This window comes from Pinus tabuliformis, chromosome Q, assembly GCF_031772625.1.
Source record: "Pinus tabuliformis cultivar Carrire ecotype Pingquan chromosome Q, CPIR1, whole genome shotgun sequence".
Classification (NCBI taxonomy): Eukaryota; Viridiplantae; Streptophyta; class Pinopsida; order Pinales; family Pinaceae; genus Pinus; species Pinus tabuliformis.
Window position 1 is genome coordinate 403,204,650 of NC_142296.1, and position 21,462 is coordinate 403,226,111.

The window sequence follows — 21,462 nt, forward strand, 5'->3', positions numbered from 1 at the left end:
CAGTGATTCCTGGCACTGATCTCTGCTATCCCCCATGAGTTCCGCATCAACCTCCCCCAGTTGCTGCGCTGTCCCTTTGCGTCAATCTCCTTCAGTTGCTGCGCCGTCCCTATTATCCTTCACTGTCTCTTTGACGTACATTTAATGGAACTCGAAATCACTTCCTTCCAGTACTGCCTTTGATCCTCACTGCTTGATCACTGATTTGAATTCCTTAGCAAACCCTGCCCTAGGAAAATCGAACTAACTGATCAACTCTCTGTGTGTTTCTAAATGAACCCGAAGCCTTCTTATACTTTTCTCGTTGAGACTTCAACGGTCGAGGTTAAGTCTCTAATCAACGACTAAGATTAAAACATGACTTGATCTACCTTTTAGATCAGTCTCACCCATATTTTGATTAATACCCATTAATATTTTAATTTTCCCAAGTTTAGACTTAGGAACCCCATTAAAAATATTAATTTTTTTAATAAAACGCAATCCGGGTGGAATTTCACCAAACGGTTTTTGGGTTCTTTAGAACTCATGTTCCTTAGCCTCTCCACCAAGTTTCATAGCTAGAGCACATTCGATGCTACCAAAAACTAACATTATTTATAATTCAAATCATTCTCAGAGTGATTGTGAGAGGTTCATATTGAATAGTACATCAAATGAGTCTAGTCCCTGTTGATGTATGGAATAAGATTTGAATATCTGTGTTACATTGGAAAGTCAGTGATAAGGGTTAGAAGTGTTACTCACCACCTGTGGGTAGTGTATATGGGAGATTTTTTTTTCTCCTAGATGGTCCTCAGCTGGCAGCCAACAGCTTCTTGCAGCCCCCAGATAGCTCGATGTGCCATTTTCTCCGCCACCTAAGCCAACCATGTGTTTCCTCGCCCATCTGTTATGAATGTATGTTTGAACGTGGGCCTCCAAACCCCAAAGGTATGACTTTTCATTGGTATAGTTGAGTAGTTTTTCTTACTTGTCATGGGCACTTCTAGGCATGAATTGGTGGGGGGATTCGATGGAAAGAGTGGGTTAGGTTTTTATTCTTGTCTCAAGTGCTCGATTTCGTGGTTACCCTTGTATTCTAGTCCCGTGGGATCTCCTTTACTGGCCATCATCTTTAGGGTTGGTAGTACATGGGAAATCCCGATTTTGGTTGCGTGGTCCCACTTCTCGACACCATCTACATTACTCCCTTTCCACTCATTTGAGCCCCATTTATCTCTTTTCCAGTCTAGGTCCACATAGGGTTAGCTTCCCTCTCCCCTTGTCCACACTTTGGGTCAGGCCTGGAATGATGCCCCGGAGGTTGATGCAGCTAAAAAGAAAAAGCATAATTTGGCTACTCTCAACAGGAAATGTACCACAAAATGCAAAAGATGGTCAGGACATACAAATTTAGCACATGGGCAAAAGTCGAACATGAGCTCTACCCTTTATTCATGGTCATCAACCTGGTTCCTATGGGCCAATGTTGCACGAAGCGGGGACGAAACAGAGACGTTTTTTGGAAGCGGGGACGCGGAAGCGTCATTTTCCAAAAATCTAAGAAGTGAAGCGTCTACTATATATATTTTATATTTTTTTGCATTTATATTAAAAAAACATCCAAAATACCAAATTAGTTGTAGAAGACATGGAGACATGCATATTTTTACATAAATCAAGATAGATATGGCGTCTGTTGTTCATCAATGATTAATTATTCTAGCATCAACCATCTATAATCTAGATTCCTCCTCTTGTCTAGCCTTTGCCTCTACTTCAATTCTATAGGGATTTTAGTCAACATTGCCTAATTTTGATCAAATAGCTTAATCCAAGCCTTATAATATGGTAGAGAAAGCTTAACATGCCTGATCAATGTTTTTGACTTGAGTGAAGGGTGGTGGATGCTTCCTAGATGCTCCCTAATGGTAATGTTAAATTCTTAAAGTAAAAGTGACATTCTCCTTTATCTCAACATTGCCTAATTTTGATCAAACAACTTGATCCAAGCCTTATAATATGGTAGAGAAAGCTTAACATGCCTGATCAATGATTTTGACTTGAGTGAAGGGTACATAATTGCTAAGGCCATGACAAAGGAGTTCAACAATCAATAACACCAACACTGGGGTACATATAGGGCTTGTTGCTCTTGATTAAATGCCAATCACATGCCCTCATATATGATATAATCCAATGAAATGCCATAATCCCATTGATCCTGAAAACTGTTAAGTCTGCTGAATTTTGAATGGGATATGAAATTCTATTTTCTCCATATGAAGTCTGATGAGGTTGGAACCACTCTCAAACATCCTGAGTCATTTCATGGTAATGTTAAAAATTTAAGTAAAATGATGGAAATGAAAGATAAAGGAGAATGTCACTTGTACTTCTAGGAAGCATCCACCACCCTTCACTCAAGTCAAAATCATTGATCAAGGATGTTAAACTTTCCCTTACAATCCAGTTACAGAGAAAATCACTTGGCAAGAAAGATTGGTGAGATTACCTCACTCAACACTGTTGATCCCGTCTAATCCGACAGTTGAACTGCGAGTTCCCTGACTACTTTTGCGCTGCCCTTGAGTGGGCCCCGTGTCATCCTCTAAGTCACTGCTTCAGCCCAACTGAGAATCAATCTGCCTTCAGGAGCCTTTTCCAGCCCTCCCGACCTATAAACATCAGCTCCTTCAGCAAATTTGGACCTCAGCGTTGGAAGCTGCCGCGTTGCTATGCGTGGGGCCTGTGTGAGCCCTTCTTGGCTCTGTGTCACCCTCTCTGCCCTCTGCGCTGCCTCCTCTATGTGTCTTTTTGCCTCTTTGCTGAGTATTCTTGGCTCCGGAGAAGATCCTCCAGCAAAAACTCTCTCTGCCCCTCTCTGCAACAACTCACTATCTAAATTCTCCCGACAATTTCTTTGCTTCAAATCGAACTTCTGAACCAACAAGCCTAGCAATAGGAAACAGGGTCTGTATCATCCCTTACCTGTACCTACTCGTCCTTGGGAAAGCATTTCCATGGACTTTGTGGGAGGTTTACCAACAACCAGGAAGGGACATGACTACTTGTTCGTGGTAGTTGACAGGTTCAGCAAGATGTGTGTTATGATGCTATGTAAAAAGACCATCAACGGACAAGAAGCAACAAACATGTTCTTTAGACAGGTCTGGGTACACTTTGGGATACCAAGGAGCATCATTTCAGATAGGGATACAAGATTTCTTAGTGCATTCTAGACTACATTGTGGGAGAAGATGGACACGAAGTTGAAGAGATCTACAACATTCCATCCACAGACAGATGGGCAGACAAAAGTAGTCAACAGGACTTTGGTGCAACTTCTAAGGGGTTACAACCAGAAGCATTCAAAGACCTAGGATGAAAATCTAGTATATATACAACATTCTTATAACAGAGTGGTCCACACTTCTACAGGAAAGTCCCCATTTGAAACTTGTTTTGGATATTTTCCACCTTCACCTTTGGATATTGCATATGGGCAGCAAGGAGGAATGAAGGAAGACATTATAGGAGATGCTTTGAGGGCTGAAAATTTATAGAGAAGATTAGGCAGATCCATCTATAGGTACATGAAACACTGTAGAAGTCATAGGTGAAGTATGAGGCCAGAGCATGTACTAGGGCATGTGACTCGTATTTAATCAAGAGCACCAAGCCCTCTATGTATCTTCATGTTAGTGACATTGGTTGTCGAACTCCTCTATCATGACCCTACTAAAAATGTACCCATCTCTCAAACAAATTCTTGACTTGACATGCTACATTTTTTCTATCTTATGTTAATGGCTTAGAGGGTGATATTAATGACAAAGATCCCAAGATAGGCAATGATTTTGATGATATGTAGCTATTTGTTGCAGCATGATTTTTTTGGATGCTAGAGGTCATCTAGAGCCTATTTGTTGATGTATTTTCAGTTCAGAGATGGATTACACTCAATGTTATTTTGGTTATGTGCACCCTTACATGCTATATAAATGAAAGCTTGTAACTTGTGGACGTGGTTGATGAAGATTATAAGACATACTTCAACGGGTTGCAAAGATATCCTTGTAAAACTATTTGAATAACCTTTTTGGAGAAAATCAAAAACATCTTGTGAGCAGTCTAGAAGCATTTGTCTAGGACTTCTTGTAGCAGCAATATTGAAGGCATCATATGAGCGATGTGTAGAAGGCCTGTTGATCTAAGTGCATTCCTTAATGATGTAAGTGCATTTATGAGAAACCGTGGTTGTTGGAATGTGAAGATGCCCTAGCCTCATGCAAGAAGTCCTAGCCTAACAAGACCTAAAGTCATAAATCTTAGGACTGTCATAAAACCCTAAGACTGTCACAAAAGTTTTTTTTTTTTTTTTTGGCATTTAGAGACATCATTTTGAAAAGGCCTTTACATCAACTGATAGAGGGCTTCAAGCCCTTTCCAACAAGTATTCATATGCCTTCTAACTCTTTGCCAATTGAGAGATATTAATTTTTTAATTATGACTGTCAAAAATGGCAAAGTCTGCCCAGCCGACTTGTGTAGGCTCACTAAGTCATAGACGTGTCCCTCCAATGGACATGTCCCTTCATGTTTAAGTAAAATCACTATAAATACCCCAGTGTCTCCTTCATTTGAGCTCACCAATTCGGTCAAAGTTCAGAACATTCGGTGAAGACAAGCAGAAGCAAAGAAAAGAGCTAAGAAAGGACGAAATCTGAAGACACTTTATGATTGGTTTTCTGAATTTATCTCTACTACAGACCTGTAACACCTACGGACCTGTAAGAGACACCTTAAAACCTTCGACCTGTGCATGAGAATTATGGAGATCTGCACCTTAAATCTGTGATATTCAGTCTTCACTTCAGATCTGTAACAAGCAAATTTTGCAAATTGAGGAGGCACCTTTTTCAGTCCTGCGGTGGCATATTTTATGTGGTCTGAGGTGGTTCATTTTGTGACTGTGGAGAAGTCTTTTTTGCAGACATGTGGAGGATAAAACTAGATATGTGACCATTCAGACCTAAGTCTATTTTGTGGACTTGTGGTGACTTTGCAGACCTACAACAAGGAAGAACTCACAATCTGAAGTAGTAGTTTACAAATTTGGACTGGTAGTGAGACTTTGTCTTTAATTTTTGTGACTCTGGAGAAGTCTTTTTGGCAGACATGTGGAGGATAAAGCTAGATATGTGACCATTCAGACCTAAGTCTCTTTTGTGTACTTGTGGTGACTTTGCAAACCTACAACAAGGAAGAACTCAAAATCTGAAGTAGTAGTTTACAAATTTGGACTGGTAGTGAGACTTTGTCTTTAATTTTTGTGACTCTGGAGAAGTCTTTTTTGCAGACATGTGGAGGATAAAACTAGATATGTGACCATTGAGACCTAAGTCTTTTTTGTGGACTTGTGGTGACTTTGCAAACCTACAACAAGGAAGAACTCACAATCTGAAGTAGTACTTGACAAATTTGGACTTGTAGTGAGACTTTGTTGCAGACCCTTATTGAAGACATAGTATTGGATCAGTAAAGCATTTTTGCAGACTAGGGATTGTATTGAGATCATTTCACAGTGAAGTTTTTTTTGTAGATCTTGTTGAAGGACAATATTAAGATTATTTATCTTGCAGACCTTGGAATTGGTTTTACAGTGAAGTGTTTCTTGTGGACCTTGGTAGGAGGAAATATTTTACAGTGAAGCATACCTTGGCTTTAATTAAGACATACTTCAACAGGTTGCAAAGATATCCTTGTAAAACTATTTGAATAACCTTTTTGGAGAAAATCAAAAACATCTTGTGAGCAGTCTAGAAGCATTTGTCTAAGACTTCTTGTAGCAGCAGTATTGAAGGCATCATATGAGCGATGTGTAGAAGACCTGTTGTGCAGATTTGAGAGCAGTCTGGCGCAGACAAATGCAGCATTAGATAGAAAATGTATATATTTTACTAATAACTTGATGATTTACAGTGAGAGAGACCCTGGCTTAAATACAGCCCTAGGTGTCTTTTGGTGAACGGCTTTGATCATGCCCTTTTGCCTAATTAACTAATAGCTATGGATTATTATTTTTTACATAACATTGCCTCTCCCTTGAAAAGATGCTTTATCCTCAAAGCATATGTAACGACGGGTGTTGTTGACGAAACACTTCTATCTCCCAAGAAGCTTCTTCTTTTGGTAAGTCCTTCCACTTGATCAGGTATTCTTTGATTACTCATGATCGCAGCTTCTTTTCCCTGCTGGAGATGATACCTTCTGGCTCTAGAATAATCCTTCCTTCGTCATCTAAAGTCAGAAGTGTTGTCTGTGTTGATTGATGTTCACCAAGTGCCCTTTTAAGGCAGGATACATGGAAAATGTTGTGAACACGACTTTTATCAGGAAGGCTTAAACTGTATGCTACTTGGCTGATTTTTTTGTTGATCTGGTAGGGTCCATAAAACCTTGGTGCCAATTTGTTTTTCCCCCTTTGTTTTAAGGACAACTGCTTGTAAGGCTGGAGTTTAACAAATACCCAATCTCCAACTTCAAAAACTCTCTCGGTTCTATTTCGGTCAGCTCGCTGCTTCATACGATTCCTTGCATTATTTAGATTATCTTTTGGAGTTTGGACGACTTTTTGGGTTTCTTTTAACTAGTTTTTAACAGCTGGAAGCTTCGTCTCGATGATAGCAAAGTCCTTCCATTTCAGAGGTTCGTAATCGTACAAAGCTTGAAATGGCATCATTTTTGTTGACATGTGGTAAGTGGAATTTACCACCATTCAGCGAGGTGTGACCACCAAACCCACTTATTTTGTTTGTCTATGGTATAACAACGTGAGTATGCTTCTAAACATTTATTGACAACCTTTGTTTGGCCATCCGTTTGAGGACGATAAGCTGAACTCATGCTGAGGTAGGTTCCTATATGTTTGAAGAATTCCTTCCAAAAATTACCCTTAAATTTGGCATCTCTATCGCCCACAATGACCTTGGGAAATCCATGTAATTTGTGAACATTTTTGTAAAATATCTCAACTATTTGTTTTGTTGAGTCTGATTTCCTCATTGCAATAAAGTGAGCATACTTGGTGAGTCTGTTGACTACTACAAGAATTTTATCCTTACCATTAGACACAGGTAAACCTTCATTAAAGTCCATTGATAAATCCTTCCATTTCTGATTCAGAATGTTTAAGGGATGAAGTAGTCCGGGGGTCATAATATTTTCATTTTTATTCCTTTGGCATTTATTGCATTCGGCTACATATTTTTGAATATCATTGCTCATTCCCTTCCAAAAGAATGACTGGCGTGCGTTATAGTAGGTTTTAAAGTATCCTACATGTCCAGCTGACAATGAATCATGCGACTCTTTGAGAACCTTGGCTTTAAATTTGGAATCTGCATTCAGATAAATTCTTCCCTTGTACCATAGAATATCGTTCTTCCATTCAAATTTTGAATTCTGAGGAAGATTATTGATTATAGCACTTGTTTCTGGATCCTTGGCATATTCGCTTCGAATCTCACTAAGCCATTCAGGACAACCACTGACAATGCAAGTAACGATGGTTCTTCGTCTTTCCTCGACAAGGCATCAACTACTACGCTATCTTTCCCTTTCTTGTGTAATATATTCATGTCAAAGGTAGTGATTTTTTCTATCCATTTTTGTTGTTCTGTAGATAACGTTTTCTGCTAGAGGAGATGCTGAAGACTATTATGATCTGTTCGTATTAAGAACTTACTTCCTTAGAGATATTGTCTCCATTTGGCTAATGCGTGCATAATAGCAAGCATTTCCTTATTGTATGTAGACTTGAGACGTTCTTGCTTATTGAGCTTCTTGCTTTCAAATGCGATTGTGTGACCTTCTTGCATTAGTACTACTCCTATGCCAAAACCTGAAGCATCACATTCAATTACAAATGGTTTTGAGAAGTCTAGAGTTGCCAATACAAGAGCATTAGACATAACTTCCTTCAAGTCTTCAAAACACTTTTCTGCTTCATCATTCCATCGAAATGAGTTCTTCTTTAGAAGGTTTGATAGGGGTGCGGTTATATGGGCGTAGTTTTTAATAAATCTTCGATAATACCCGGTCAACCCTAAGAATCCTCTTAGCTTGGAGATATTAACTGGTTTGGGCCATTCCCTTATAGCCTTGATCTTGTTAGGATCTACTTTAACTCCTTCCTTGGATATTATATGTCCGAGATATTCTACTTCTTCCTTCCCAAAAGTGCATTTGGACTTCTTGGCATAGAACTGATGCTCTTCCAACACAATAAGAACTTTCTCCAAATGTTGTAGGTGCTCCTTCCAAGTTTTACTGTAAATTAAAATGTCATCAAAGAACACTAACACAAACTTCCTTAGATATGGACGAAATAGCTCGTTCATAGTAGCTTGGAATGTTGCCGGTGCATTGGTTAAATTGAAAGGCATTACTTTAAACTCATAATGACCTTCATGTGTTCAGAACACAGTTTTTGCTACATCTTCCAATCTTATTCTGATTTGGTAATATCCTGACCACAGGTCCAATTTTGAGAAGTATTTAGTGCCATGTAGTTCATCCAACATTTCATCGATAAAAGGAATTGGAAACTTGTTTTTAATTGTTGTTTTGTTTAGTCCTCGATAATTGACGCATAATTTGAACAATCCATCTTTCTTTCGAACTAATACAACTGGAGCAGCATACAGACTTTTACTTTTTGAGATGATGCCACACTTTAAAAGATCTTGGACTAATCTCTCAATTTCAGTTTTTTGATGATGTGGATATCGATATGGTTTGATGCTGATGGGATTTGGTCCTGCTTTGACTTCTATTGTATGCTCAATTTCTCTTTTAGGCGACCTCTTCTTCGGAAGGTCTTGGAATACTTTTTCGTGCTTTTGAATCAACTCCTGGACTTTCGGTGATTCTTCGTTGACCATATTTGAAGTTAACATTTCTAATTGATGACACTATACTACATAAGCTGGTGCTCCCTTCCGAATCATTTTCATCATTTGGGATGATGATACTATTTGGTTCTCAGGTGGCTGGAACCCATGTATTTTGTATTTCTTCCCTTCCCTTTTAAATTTTATAAATTGCTTTTGATGGTTGGCAGAGTAAGTATCGAGGGTTTCTAGCCATTGGATACCTAAGACCACATCCACTCCTCCTAATGGTACCATGTAGAACGAAGATTCTAAATTAAAGTCTTGAATCTTGTTAAAATTGGCAACTAGGGCCAAAGTCCTTGTGGGTCGTGTTATTTATGGCGGCTGATATTTTTCTTGGATTCCTCTCGTTGAGAGGTGTAGGATTGATCTAACGATAATCCGATTCCGACAAGTATTTATGGAGATATGAATTTATTTGTATTTACTTGACAAATTGTCAAGGTCAGCCAGCAGCTAAATGTGTGGCACACATCCTCAACGTTTCATATAAATACAAGTGAGGTTGAGGCATTATTCACTCATCTCATCTCTCACATTCTTCTCTCCTTAGTTGATTGGGTTTACACACAAGGAGCAACACACGTGGGAAGAAGGAGGACGCAGAAGGACGAAGTAAGAGGACGCAGAAGGACGCAGATTTGAGGACATAGAACTGTTTGACTGCATTGACCAGGGCTGCAGATGTATCTTTGACCAACGTGGACTTTTCTTGAGTGCGGTTTTGGTGTCGCTGTCTCTCCTAGGCAGGCCACAGATTTTGGCACGCAAATCGAGGCATTCTGACCTCAGGTTTGACCAGCGTTGATTGCCCTAATTGCTGGCAGCAGGTTGACTTCAGTTGACTTCATTTGACTAGGTTTTTCGGACTGTTTATGGGCTGCCTCTTCTTGCTGTTGGAGGTCGAGTTGACTGGGATATTGACCAAGCTAATTGGAGGTCAATTCTATCTTGTTTGACCAACTTTGACTTTGCTGGTTAGGGTTTGCTGTTGCTGTCATAAAATTACAGATTTGTACTATTTCTCTATGGCTCCCTAGCTTTCATGCTCTCATGCCCCCGTCTGCTCTCGTGCCCCCGCCTACTCCCGTGCTCCCATGCCCCCGTCTGCTCCCATGCTCTCTCGGGATCCCGTGACCTCCCGTGCTCTCTCGTGACCTCCCGTCCAGGCCTCGTGGCTCCCGTGACCTCCCGTTCAAACTCATGTAACCCCGTCCAGGCTCCCGTAGCTCTCGTGAGCTACTCTCCCGTCCACACAACTGCTCACCATCCACGTAGTGGCTTTGCCATGGAACTGCTCGACCACGTCCTCCACCAAACTGCTCGTTGCTCGACTCTTCCACAATTTGCTGCCATGGAGCTGCTCGACTTCCTCTGCAGGTTTCCGTCGAGGTTCCACACCTTTACTTGACCCGTCCAAGCCGTTGTCGGAACTGCTACTTGCAGTTGAAGCTACCATCGCTGCCGCCGTGGACGTTCGCCACTGCTTCGAACTTGGCCACACAGCCACCATCGATCTTGTCATCTACGTTTTGGCCCTCTGAAAACTCAGACTTTCAGCGCTGAAAAAAGCTGCTCCAAACATGACAGAGCAGCAACACCTCGGGGAAGCTGAAACGCCACCGTCCATAGATTTCAACAACAGAGGTCTGCTGAAGTACTTACATCAGTGCCAAAATAAAGGTGAAAATGTATATAGCCCCACCGATATTGCATTAGAAACAGATTTTGCTTTCTGGACATCCCAAATTCGACAAATTATGAGGAAAATGGAACACCTAGAGGCGGAAAATCGCGGGCTGCGAGCCGACATCGGAACTTTGTCAAACAGAATTCTATCGGTAGAGGGAGAGAATGCATCTATCAGAAAGGTACTGCAGGAATATCGAGAACAAAGTGCAGGGCAAAATTTCGACGAAATTTTACACGTAGAGATCAGAGATCTTAAAAACAAACAGGAGGAAATTAGATCCCAACAAATGTCCTTTTAACAGGAAACGGAGTCGCATATCAGCACATGGGCACAGGTGGTCAAAGGAAAGGACAAGGCCCCTCCGCTCATAGCGGTGGAAGAAGTAGTGCAGGCAAAGTTTGTGGAGGAAAGAACCCGATGAGCAAGAGAATTAAATCTTAAGGTAAGAGGACTCCCTACACCTCCCCCTTCAGCGGACCCAATGGAACTGGGCAACAGGTTTCTATGCGACACTCTCGACATATCAAACGTAACCTTGGACAAAACCTGGATAGGGCAGGACTCTACCCTCTTCCTCAGGTTCCGTAACTCCTCGGATAGACTTCGGGTACTCCGAGCCAAGCGGAAGCTATTCTCCCTTCCGAATAAAGTGTTTTTGGATGAAGACATCACAAGAGCTCAAGTAGCTGAATTGAAACAGGCTAGGGAACAGGTTGCAGCAGCAAGACAGGCAGGAAAATGGGCAGTGATTAGAAGCCTTCGGGCAGTTATTCGGGACACCCCCCCCAGGATGGGTATTCCGTTCAGGTAGCCCCAAATGACGGGCCAGAGCGGAGAGGAGGCGAGGCACGGATCTCTCGATTCACTGCTGGAATGGCAATGGCTCCTTCTGGTCTTCACCAGGCCTACTTTATGAAGCCCTTGGCTCAGCATACATCCTCCTGGTTACCGAGACTCATGCGAGCCCAGTCCGACCTCTCCCAGACATTACAAGATACCAATGGACCGCAGTTTGCAGACAAGAGACACGAAGTTCAGGAGGTGTCAAGGGATTAGGGCGTGTTGCTTGCCTCGTTTGTGATAGCCTCAAGAACATAGTATCTGTGGTTGCTACTGATGAGTATGCTAGATTCATGTGGATTCAGATCAGAGCTAGAACATCACCTTCGAGAGACATTTATGTCGCAGTCTGTTACTTCCCACCTATCTCGTCTTCCTATGCTATTCACAATAGCTCAGACGAAGACCCTTTTACAAACCTGTACTCTGACATCACCAGGTTTTCGGTAGTAGGGGACATCATTCTCATGGGGGACTTCAATGCTCGGACCAAAGACCTCTAGACTCCTATGCACGACTGGACAGAGGATATATTTTGCACTCGGGGGATTGACCCGACCACGATCGGCATGCACCGGACCTCCGAGGATCACTTGGGACCCACCACAACCTATGGGAAATACCTGCTATAGTTGGGAGAATCTCATGAGCTGGTAATCCTGAATGGCCTACCTTGTTTCCCATCCTCGCACTTCTTTACCTGCAGACCATTTGGAGGCGGGGCAAGTGTGGTTGACTATGCTATTGCAAATCTAGATCTCCTCCCTTACATCAAAAATTTCTCGATCATCCCCATCCCTCTCGGAAATCATGCACTTCTCTCACTCTCTTTGTAGTTTGACCTCCCGAGTCTATTTCCTACTCTTCCCCGGAGCCCTCCCAGGACCATATTCCGATTTGAGGAGGGTGACCCTGATCTCTTCTCCTCTATCCTCAGATAGACACTCCCATCGGAGTCCCATTTCGCCTCTCTCAGCTCCGCCAAGGACAAATACCAGTGCCTTTCATATGCAATCTAGGAAGTTGCGCTCCAATCCTTCCCCATTCTACCCGTACTGCCACCACCTCCTGCAAACCGGGAAATTGCCCTATGAATAAATGGTATGACCAGGAATGCAAGTCTATGCATTAGGACCTTCGACACGCATTTCGGAACTCCTTACCAACATACCCTGACCTCTGTTCAGCATACTGCTGCCTCCTTCGCCGCAAGAAGCACCTTTTCATTGCCCATAGGAGACAAGCTCTTTCTAATCTCCTCCTTCGCTCCCCTAAAGATTTTTGGGGGACCATCCTTTCTCGGCACTCACCTACCCCTGTCGACCTTGATCCTACCTCAATGTTCTCCCACATGTCCCAGCTATATGACATTCCCGGGCAGCCTCTGATTCAGCTTACTTCCCCCCCACCTCTTGCCACCTTTTCTCCGACAAAGATATCAGAGAGGCAATATAGACAATGAATAGCTGCAGGGCAGTAGACGAAGAAGGCTTCCAGGCAGAATTTTTCAAGCATTGACTTCGCCCCCTAGTAGGATATCTGGTGGACCTTTTCAACCAGGTGGTTCAGGATGGATTTCCAGATGGTTGGTCACACCACATTATCTACCCGATACACAAGTCAGGGCCCACTTCCGACCTCAACAACTACAGGACAATCATGGTTGGGCACATGTTCTCCAAGCTATATGCCACGACTCCACAGGACACTTTCCCATTTCCTTGAGCAGAGACAACTCAGGGCCAAGGGCCAAGCAGGGTTCCACCCATATCACCAGACGATCGACCACGTCCTTACTCTTTGTGCGGTGTTTGAGGAGGCTAGGCATCGATCCTCTAAAGTGTACTGTTGCTTTGTTGACTTCCGGAAGGCCTTCGACTCAGTCCCGAGGGAAGATCTTTTCCAGAGACTTAGAGAGATTGGCATCTCCTCGACTCTCCTGACAGCTATCATGCGCCTCTATGAGACCGTCCTTGGCCGTCTCTACACAGTCAGAGGAATGTCGGATTTCATCCGAAGCACCATTGGAGTCAAACAAGGATGCCCCCTTTCTCCTACTTTATTTGGGATCTATATCGATGAGCTTGAGTCCTTCGTCCGGGAGCATATCCAGGGTACAGATGGGTGTCTTTTTCGCCAGGTCCTGATTTCCATCCTCCTCTTTGTAGACAATATTGCCCTTATTGCCTCCTCCCAAGAAGGCCTTCAGAGACAGCTGGATGCTCTCGCAGCTTTTTGTGACCAGAGGCATCTAACTGTGAACTTGGGTAAAACCAAAGTGATTATCTTCAATGGAGTCAAGAAAACCTTGGACTTCCACTTCCTATTTCAACGAGAAGAGATTGAGATTGTCAACACCTATACATATTTGGGAGTTCAGTTTTCAGGGCCTCGCTTCAGCCTGCGGCCAGCCCTTCAGACTCGGATCAACAAAGGATATGGCTCCCTAGCCCTTCTGGAGAGGCAGTGTTTCCGGCACCATTTCCAGGACATCTCGTCCAAAATGAGCATCATGAACACTTTGATTTGCCCCACAATACTTTACGGCTCAGAGATTTGGGGTCCCTCTCTCCTAGAGTTAGATTGGGCTTCAGCGGAGCGGGTCCAGACCCTCCTTTTGTGCCGTTTCATTAGGTGAAAGCAGACAGTTCCTCATCACATCATTCTAGCAGAGTTCGAGGCTCAACCTTTACGCTTGGAGGTGATATTCAGGTTAGTGTCGCTCCTGCGTACACTCCGAGGCCTGGCAGAAGTGAGGAAGGGTCGAGACAGATACCCTTATTTAGCATATTGCTCCTCGGAGAACATCGCCCGTATGCAGACAGGCTGATCCAAATGTTGGTACACCAGTGTGACAGAGCTTCTTGAGGCTTCAGGAATCTAGATTGACCATCTCCCTCCTTTTCAGTACTCTCTGAATGCTCCAGGCCACCTCCTTCCCAATCAACAAGAGTTGAATAAAATCATTAAGGAGGATATTTACAGACGATACATTCAGATTACATGGACCAATCCTCCCAATGGGTTGCGTCCAAAAATGGCCTTCTACGCGGAGCATTGCCTGGAGATCAGGGATGGGCTCATCATCAGACCGTAGTACACGTTCCAACATTGGATGCATGCCCTTAGAATCTCCCTCGGGTAGTTCAGAGTTGGGTCTCATAGACTTTGGGTGGAGATAGATCATCACATTGATAGGGCAGATAGGATTTGCCAGCTCTGCCACTTACAGGAGATAGAGACAGAGACACACTTCATCTTTGGATGCCCTGCTTACTACGAGATTCGATTGTTTCTTCAGGTCTTCCCAGACTTTGACCAGCTTCCTCAGATATGTTGATCTGAGATGCCTTGCACTTTATCTCTAGGAGGCCTTAAGATTTCAGGCTCGTTTTCTTCAGCCCCCCACTAGATCGGACACCACGCAGAAGATCACGGACTTCTTTAGGGCGCTACCGCCAGAGCGGGGCACCAAAAGAACCATTGACTGACCCACAGATACTGAGACCAGATCAGTGCGGTCCCGGGGAGGCTGACCCACCAAACTGCACCAGCGCTCCAGGATTGGATCCACCCCTGGGAGGCGCCCTAGAACCTCCAAGCGACAACAACGACAAACTAGCATGCCCACAGGACAACAGATTTTGACGAGCTTCTCTCGGTCTCGGATGTTAGGAGTAGGAACTGGACAGGAGACTCCTTCCCCACCCTTTTTCTTCTTCTCCTTCTCTGCTTCATCGCAGCACTTTGTTTCGAAGTCGGGAGCTTCTAGCTTCTACATTTACATTTACTTAGATTATAGAGGCATTTTCTGCTTTTTAAAAGAAATGTTAAAGGGGACCATTTGGTCCACCAGCTTGGCATGATGTAATCATTGTAACCGACAGTCCCGTTGACCTTTTTTGGTCATTTGTTGGACATTAATAAAATTATCTTATCTTATCTTATCTCTCTGCTGAACTATTGAAGATTATAGAAGAATTGATCAAAGGGTTTCCCCACATTGGGGTTTGCCCCTGGCTAGTCATCACTTCTGGTGGCTCTTGTCTTGGCTCGTTTTCTGTCAATCTATTAATTGTCTATCAGCATTTTACTTTATGTTAATGTGATTGCTAAACAGTGGCTAATAAGAAGAAATTGAAGTAAATTGCACTAAGCATAGAACATACCATAAATTAACAAATCTGCAATCTGACTTTATGGCATTTCCCTACCTTTTCAATTTTCTTACCGTCAGCTACCATAACCTTCATTTTGGGCATGGGAAATGAGAAAATGTTACGTCTCTTTACCATGGTTGAGTCCAAAAAATTGTGGGTGCTACTGATATCGATTAGAACCATTACATTGTTCTTCTTGATATGTCCTTTTAATTTTAATGTCCGGGGCTGTGATATACCTGTCATAGTCGATAATGATACTTGAGGAATGCCCTCTTCATCTAGTTCTAGAGAGAATTCCGGGGAATCTTCGATTTCTTCTACATTTGATTCATCACTGTCTGAATCATTAGTTGCTTCGCATTTATACAGGTTCTTGGTCTCTTTCCTTTAGCACACCTATGTTTAGGGTCCCATTTTTCGCCACAACGTTTGCACTTGCACTCTTTTATTCTTTGCATTTCCACATTAGTTTTTTCTCCTTCATGAAGATATGGTGGAACATATATTGTGTTATCCGTGTTCGCGGCTTGGGAAAATCTTAGTCTCGAATATACTCTTTCAACCTTTTGCCACTGCTTTTTTTCGTGTTTCTTTTTAGCAACTTTTGCCTTATGTCTGGCTACCTCTATAGAAGTGATTTCATGAAACTTGAGCTCAGCCTGGAGATGTGGTTTAAGTCCTGTGGTGTACGATTGAATAAGACGAGTTTCTGATAATCCAGGTACTCGCGTTGCTAAAGTCTCCCATTCTCGAGTGTATTCGTCCACATCTCCTTTTTGTTGTAATCTGGTGAGTGCTAAGAAGAATTCTTCTTCCTTGACACCTTCGAACCTTTTAAAGAAGGCATTTTTGAATTTCCTCCAACTGATAACTAGTGTCGTCTTTTTCCACCAAATATACCAATTATATGCTTCGCCTTCCATTTGCATGGAAGCATGCCTGATCTTTCCGTCATCATTGTCAATACCGTAAATCTCAAAATATTCTTCTGGTTTATTGAACCAAGCAACGCTACATTTTTCGTTACCGTCAAACTTGGATAGCTCAAGTTTTTCTCTTCGTTGATATGTAGCTATCGACAGGGTGAAGAAAGGGTGTTGACTTGAAAACGACATATTGTTGTATGGATTCCAGACCTGCCTATTTTGAACATTCATTTTACTATTTCCTTGATTAAGCGTGGAAGATGTCTTTGGAGACTCGGGTTTCTCATGTGAGTCTGACGATTTTGACGAATTTGGAGAATTGAGATGTTTAGTAGCCTCATTATTCTGGGGTATTTGATTGGGTGTAATCTTCATGCTGTTACAAATACAGGTCAAAATCACCATAGCTTGATCCACCTTACATGAAAGGTCTACTCGCTCCTTTTTAAATTCATTTTTGTTCTCCTCAAGCTGACTCTCTATTCTCTTTGTTGTGTTCTAGAGCTCTTCAATTTTATCGCCCTGTCCGGTCACCTTAGTCTCAAGGTCTAATAGTCTTTTATTGAAATCGGCCATCGACATTGATGAAGCCATAGATCTGGTATGCGGTGGTGTATACTTATCCAACGTAACCTTTTTAATATTTTTATAATTTAATAATAATAAAGTTGATTAAATATATAATTATATTAATTATATAGTTTATAAAACTATATAATTTAATTATATAATTGTGGAACTATATAATTATAAGTCATATATTATAATTATATGATTATAAACTATTTAATGTTTTCAAATATATATAATATATAGCCTCTATGAAACGATACGGAAAAGGTGATTGTTGACGAGGTGATGGTTGGGGATCACAAAATTCACGGCGAAGGTGTATCGGTGGAAGACAATTGACGGGGAAGGTATGTCCATGACAATGGATACAACATATATGATGGTGGCTTGAGGTATGCGTTGGACAGAACAGGAAGAGAACACGAGACGTTTAGTCAGAAGGAATGACGACGATAGAGTGTGCAACGAACAAAATGATGGCGTAGAGGGAATAAGAACACGGACAACAGGAACTGGAACACAGCGGATGAATAGAGGGGTAGACGATAGCAGGTGAAGCAGGGGGAGAATACAGGGGCAACACTAGTTGAAGGTAACTGCTGGCAACGGTCAATAGCAACATTGAACAAAGTCCGAGGAGCGATGGCTCTGATACCAAATGGTGTAGACAAATGTAGCATTAGACAGGAAATGTATATATTTTGTTAATAACTTGATGATTTACAGTGGGAGAGACCCTGGCTTAAATACAACCCTAGGCGTCTCTTGGTGAATGGGCGTGATCTTTGATCATGCCATTTTGCCTAATTAACTAATAGTTATGGATTATTATTTTTTACATAACACAGTGTTTGAAGCATATTGAATCAAGATCTTGAAAGTACCCTGCAACATCCTATTAAAGACACATCTTGGAGCATACTTCTTGAAAATTTGATATACATCTTGAAGTGGATTTGGATCTCTCTTGAGGATACTCTTGAGCATACCTTGAAGAGACATCTAGAAGCCCATATTACCTTGAAAAGTATCTTGAGGCAAGCATTGTTAAAGGCCTTTTGAATATTCTTGCAGAAGTTGATCTTGTAAGCATTCTTGGAGACCTTGATGCATGATTGAAGGCCATCATGGAGTGTCATTGAAGGAACTTGTTTTGGGTATCATGAAGAACTTTGAAGACTCCTTTAGTGATTAATAAAGTTGTCATTGATGAGCTAAGCGAGGGCATAGTTGAAGGCGAACTTGAATATATTGTCAGGGCTTGTTGCAAAAGGCATTGAGGAAGCCTTGAAGAACCATTGAACTTATCTTAAAGAATTGAAGCCTAGAGGTTGGAGCCTTGTGGAAGATAGGGTTGGAGCCTCGTTAAGTCCAAGTTGGTGCTTGGCAAAGTACAGGTTGGAGCCTGGTGGATTGGAGATTGGTGTCTTCATCTAGGGTTGGAGCCCTAAACATTATTGCATTTGATTTATTGTAAAAAGAGGATTGGAGTCCTCGATATTTCTCATTAATAAAATTATTATTTTGTATTGTTCATTTTGTGTTCTACTTACAAGTGGTCTAAAACTGGTAAAGTAAAAATTGTAAAAGAAATATTGATTCACCCCTCCTCTCAGTATTTCCAACAATGTCTGCATAAAGATCAAGAAAAGTGTTCCCCTCAGACTCCCTATGAAGCGCAAAGTATGATGTGGTAGGGGGAAGTAACAAACCACATTGTAACTATCTCGAAGCAGGGAACTCTTTTGATAGATCCGAACCCACAAATATCTATCGTTCTCATCTGATGACATCATAGTGACTCGACCCTTAAGGGAGTCTCGTTCAAGACAAGCAACCCCCCCCACCGAACCTCTAACACTATTGGACCGTGTCTCCTACCTACATGACCATAGCTATTGGTAACCCTAAATTGGGGTTGGTGTTTGCATGAGACTTGCATGTGTCTCGGTGAAGAAGAGAAGATCATGGCATATGATAGCATCACGAAGTGTATCTGGTGAAGACCAAAACATACCATTGTAGTTCCAAAAGCCAATGGAGATGGTGGGGCAGCTCCCCCTAAAATATCCCCCATCTGAATGAGACTGTGATTTGGCCCAAGGTCGATGGTATCCTGGTGGGTGGGGGTGGGGGATGAATCTTCGATTACTGCTTTAAGATCTCGAATAACTGTCCACTTTCCCTCTTTCCATGCAGCTGCAACTTGATCTCTAGCTTGCTTGATTTCTGCCTGTTGAGTTCTATACCCAAGCAATTGCCAGACCTGTTTGGTTCTATATGAGGAATGCAAAATATGTTGATTTCATTAATGCTTCACTCTTTATGGAAGAGTAAGCATCAACCAAAGAAATCGTTGACAAGAAATATGAGTTGTCGTTAAAATATTTATAATCTGCTCATTTCTGTGCATAATTCACACAAAAACCTAAAAGTGAGGATGACTAGTGGAGAGTAGAATGATAGAAAAAATTAGGGTGATATAACCATATTTATGACAGTGACCATTATTATAAACAACATGACAGATAAGCATTTGCTATGCAGTCTCACCAATATTCTAACTAATACACACTCACACGCACTTTACTTTTTGGAGAAAGTTGAAAGGTTGATGTTTCTAAATGAAGATTATGTAGTAGGAAGTATTGTCATTAAATAGTAGTCAATATAGGCAATTTTCAAATGTGATCATCTTTTATTGGATTGTATTAAATTTGCATAGATGCCATTATGTCAGTTGTTGATGGATATACTGTTCTTATTTGTCTTATATCCTTGCCAAACATGAACTCACGTGTTGGATTTAGCTTGATCCCTGATATGATATTGTTTGTGTTGTTGTTAGTGTTCCTTTTGAAATTTATCTTTGGCATGTCAAATTATTGGAAGTTCCTTTATTCTTTGCAGGAGTTTGAACGACATCATGGAGTTAGAAAAGTTGCAGAGTTGGTAAAAAATGGTTACATTAATGAACAATTGAGGTATGTTTCTGGTTATGCCTTACAGGAAAACTGTAATGTTGCAATTATATCTGCCTTATGAAACACAATCGATTTTGGCTAGATTCCTATTGGCTCTCATGCTGCATTAAGGAGATGGGTCAATACTTCAGTTTTTCTGTAGGGTGGACTTTGATTCTTGCCTCTTCATTCTTGACACGATTAAAATGTATTATTTCTGATGCAGACTGAGTTTGTGAGAATTTCCTCTTTTAAGTGTTTCATGGATTGGAGAGTGGGAACAAGCCAATTCCTAACGATCTGCAGAGGGAACAGTATGAACTAAATGTTAAAATAATTGAAAGATTAAAGAATTAAATATGTACTAAAATATTGAAATGTCATCAGTACACAAAGTAATAAAGATCATTATGCAAATTTAACAATTAATATACTACTGCAGATGAATTATTGATTTTCTTATTTGGAGTAAAAATGAAATTCGACATACATTATCAATTTGAACTTTATTCAATATGAAAAGGTGTTAAAATTGGCAACTAGGGCCAAACTCCACATGGGTCATCTTATTTATGACCGCTGATATTTTTCTTGGATTCCCCTCTCCGAGAGGTGTAGGATTGATCTAGAGATCATCCAATTCTGACATGTATAAATGAAGTTATGAATTTATTTTGATTATGGACAAATTGTCAAGGTCGGCCAGCGAACTTATGTAGGCTTAGAAGCCCAACAGTCATGTCCGTTCATCCTCAACGTTTGCTAAAAATACATGATGCCTAAGCCTCATTTGGACACACCCATCCTCACACTTCTCTCTCTCTCCTGATTGATTGGGTACGGATTTCTGGGCCTCTCTCTCTCCACGTCTGAAATTTCAAGAGCGAAATTTCAGGAGACTGAATTTCTGGACTGTTTGACCAGACTTTGATTGGGTTGAATTTGACTGTTTTGAGGGCTGTTTTATCTTGCTGTTTGGAGGCTGAAGTTGACTGAAGTTGACTGATTGCTAAGGGTTGAATCTGCCCTGTTGACCAGCGTTGACTTTTCTGGTTAGGGTTCTTTCACTGCTGTTATAAATTATCAGATTTGTAAGTTGTACTATCTCTCTCTGCTGAACTATTGAAGACTAAAAGAAGATTTGATCAAGGGTTTCCCCACATTGGGGTTTGTCCCTGGCTGGTGCCACATCTTGTGTCCTCTTGTCTTGGCTTGTCTTCTACTGTTTATGTTTATGTTCTATTTGCATTTTACTATCATGTTGATGTGATTGCTAAACTGGATATTGATATTGGGCTAATAAAGAAATTGAAGTAAAATTGCTTTAAAGCATAGAACATACCATTGTTGCCTAAAATTAAC

The 21,462-nt window shown here is 41.5% G+C and overlaps 1 protein-coding gene across 1 annotated transcript in view; it reads left to right on the top strand.

Annotated features, from left to right (window-relative positions):
• ISI1 (binding protein) overlaps positions 1-21,462 on the top strand; it is a 237,069-nt gene that overhangs the window by 163,231 nt on the left and 52,376 nt on the right. Inside the window, exon 4 of the mRNA XM_089384514.1 lies at positions 20,048-20,121. Coding sequence (XP_089240640.1) covers positions 20,048-20,121 — 74 coding nt within the window. The remainder of the gene's footprint in view (positions 1-20,047; positions 20,122-21,462) is intronic.